The sequence below is a fragment of the Vespula pensylvanica genome, chromosome 2, assembly GCF_014466175.1.
Source record: "Vespula pensylvanica isolate Volc-1 chromosome 2, ASM1446617v1, whole genome shotgun sequence".
In the NCBI taxonomy this organism is placed as follows: Eukaryota; Metazoa; Arthropoda; class Insecta; order Hymenoptera; family Vespidae; genus Vespula; species Vespula pensylvanica.
The window spans coordinates 1,651,666-1,653,678 of NC_057686.1; the positions used below are offsets into that span (position 1 = coordinate 1,651,666).

Here is a 2,013-nt window from a genome sequence, read left to right on the forward strand (position 1 = left end):
AAAAAAAAAACCCAGAAAAAATAGATAAATATGAATAAAAATAGAAAGAGAAAATAATACTATCGATCGTAGGAATGAAAATTAATTTTAAAATTCTTTCCTTTTCTCTCTAAATGAATCACTTATCACGAAAGTGAGATCTTAGTCATACGCATTATATGTATATATAATTCATAAATACATACATACATACATACATATATATTTTTTTTCTCTCTTTCAAAATATTTTGACACGTTTCGAAATATGTTTGAATTTTTCTTTCTTTCTTGTCTTTTTTTTTTTTTTTTTTTTACCTCCTTTCTTTTTAATATCTCTATTCTTACAATTTACGTCACTTTTGTAATTATCCATTCAAATTATTTTCTAACGACAACGATGATTTATTACCATTATCATTATCATTATCATTATTATTATAATTATTATAATTATTATAATTATTATTATTTGTAGATAACTCACCGAAAATTAAGAGCCAACCGACCCTCCAAATATCTTATAGCCGAATTAACGAATGTAGCAGGAAATGCAATGGCAAACCATCTTGCCATCATATAAACGAAACCACGAATGTCCTTCAAAACGATTCTTTTAACTATCTGTCCTTCTAGTGTGGCTACATAAACGGAGAGAAAAGTTCGTGCTAGTAACGTCAAAGTGGCGCAAGCCAATAGCCCAGATTCTCTAGATCTCCAACTTGGTACCATTATCCTTAATAATGTTATTAATTGTTTTAAAAATGCACGATCCAAGCCAACAAGTTTTTCCTTTTTCTTTGTATCATTTTTCTTTTCTTTCATTTCGATCGATTTAATATTATCGCTGTCGTTACCACCGTCATCGTCATCGTCATCATCGTCATCGTCATCGTCGTCATCGTCGTCGTTGTAACGACGATCTTCGTCTCGATTAAACTTCCTATCGTTTTTATTTTTCCCGCGTCTTTTCGAATCGTTCCTCGATCTATCGTCTTCGTCCTTCCTTTGTTCGTTTGCCGTAGTTGGCCGATGGCGGCGCTGTCGTACTTTCGCAACTAGAAAGGGATAACCAATTTTGAGGAAATAAAGAACGGTGACGACACCGGCTACTCCGTGAGTCAGACGTTCCTGACGGATACCGTATTTGTTCGACGTTTTGTCGATTAATTTAGAAAATATCGACATATCGATCTTTTTCTCTGTTACTAGTCGGTCCTGTTTGCTTTCTGTCTCTGTCTTTCTCTCACTCTTTTCTTATTCTCCGTAACAATTTATTCCCCTCTATCTCTTTCACTCTCTTTTTCTTTCTCTTTCTTTATATATGTATATATATTTTTGTCTGTTGGAAGAAAAAGAGATAGATTTCATGTGGATCTCTTTCTATTTTATATATATATATATATTATATATATATATAAAAAATATATATATACGTAGCGTCTCCTTAAAAGTAGCCGAAGAAAACGTGACTATAATCAACCCGTGTACTTCATTGCGCCTGCGCGCACGCTGTTTTTGCGTGTTCCTTCTTTCTCCGTTTCGTTCGTTGATATTAACTTTTATTTTTCTTCTCGAACACTTCTCGACTACTCACTTCCTCGGTTCTCTTCTGTTCTCTTACAATACTCGTACGAGATGCGTATATACGCACACACACATATATATATAGATATACATATATATATATATATACATACGTATATATATATATACACACATGTATATGTCGTTGCTTTACCGCGTCGTCTGATCTATGATGAATTTTTCCTATTATTTCTATGGATCTCCGCAATGATCTTCTGTCTCTTTTATCCTGTTCGTTTTTTCTATTCTCTTTTTTTTCTCTTGATTTATTTTTTGTTTTATATATATATATATATATATATATATATATATATATACTGAGCAACGCACAACCACTACTAGACAGTTATATGGAACTACGCGAGAGATCCACGTAGATCGACTACCAGCTGACGACTGGCTGAGCTGAGTGAACTCTACTGGCCTGTTCCCCGTTCTCTTTCTCTCT

General features: G+C 33.2%; 1 protein-coding gene across 1 annotated transcript in view; it reads right to left on the reverse strand.

Moving 5' to 3' along the window:
• The window catches only part of LOC122638056 (ATP-binding cassette sub-family D member), a 5,263-nt gene extending 3,993 nt beyond the window's left edge, over window positions 1-1,270 (reverse strand). The window contains exon 1 of the mRNA XM_043830680.1: window positions 466-1,270. Coding sequence (XP_043686615.1) covers window positions 466-1,166 — 701 coding nt within the window. The 5' untranslated portion in view covers window positions 1,167-1,270. The remainder of the gene's footprint in view (window positions 1-465) is intronic.
• Window positions 1,271-2,013: the final 743 nt, after the last annotated feature.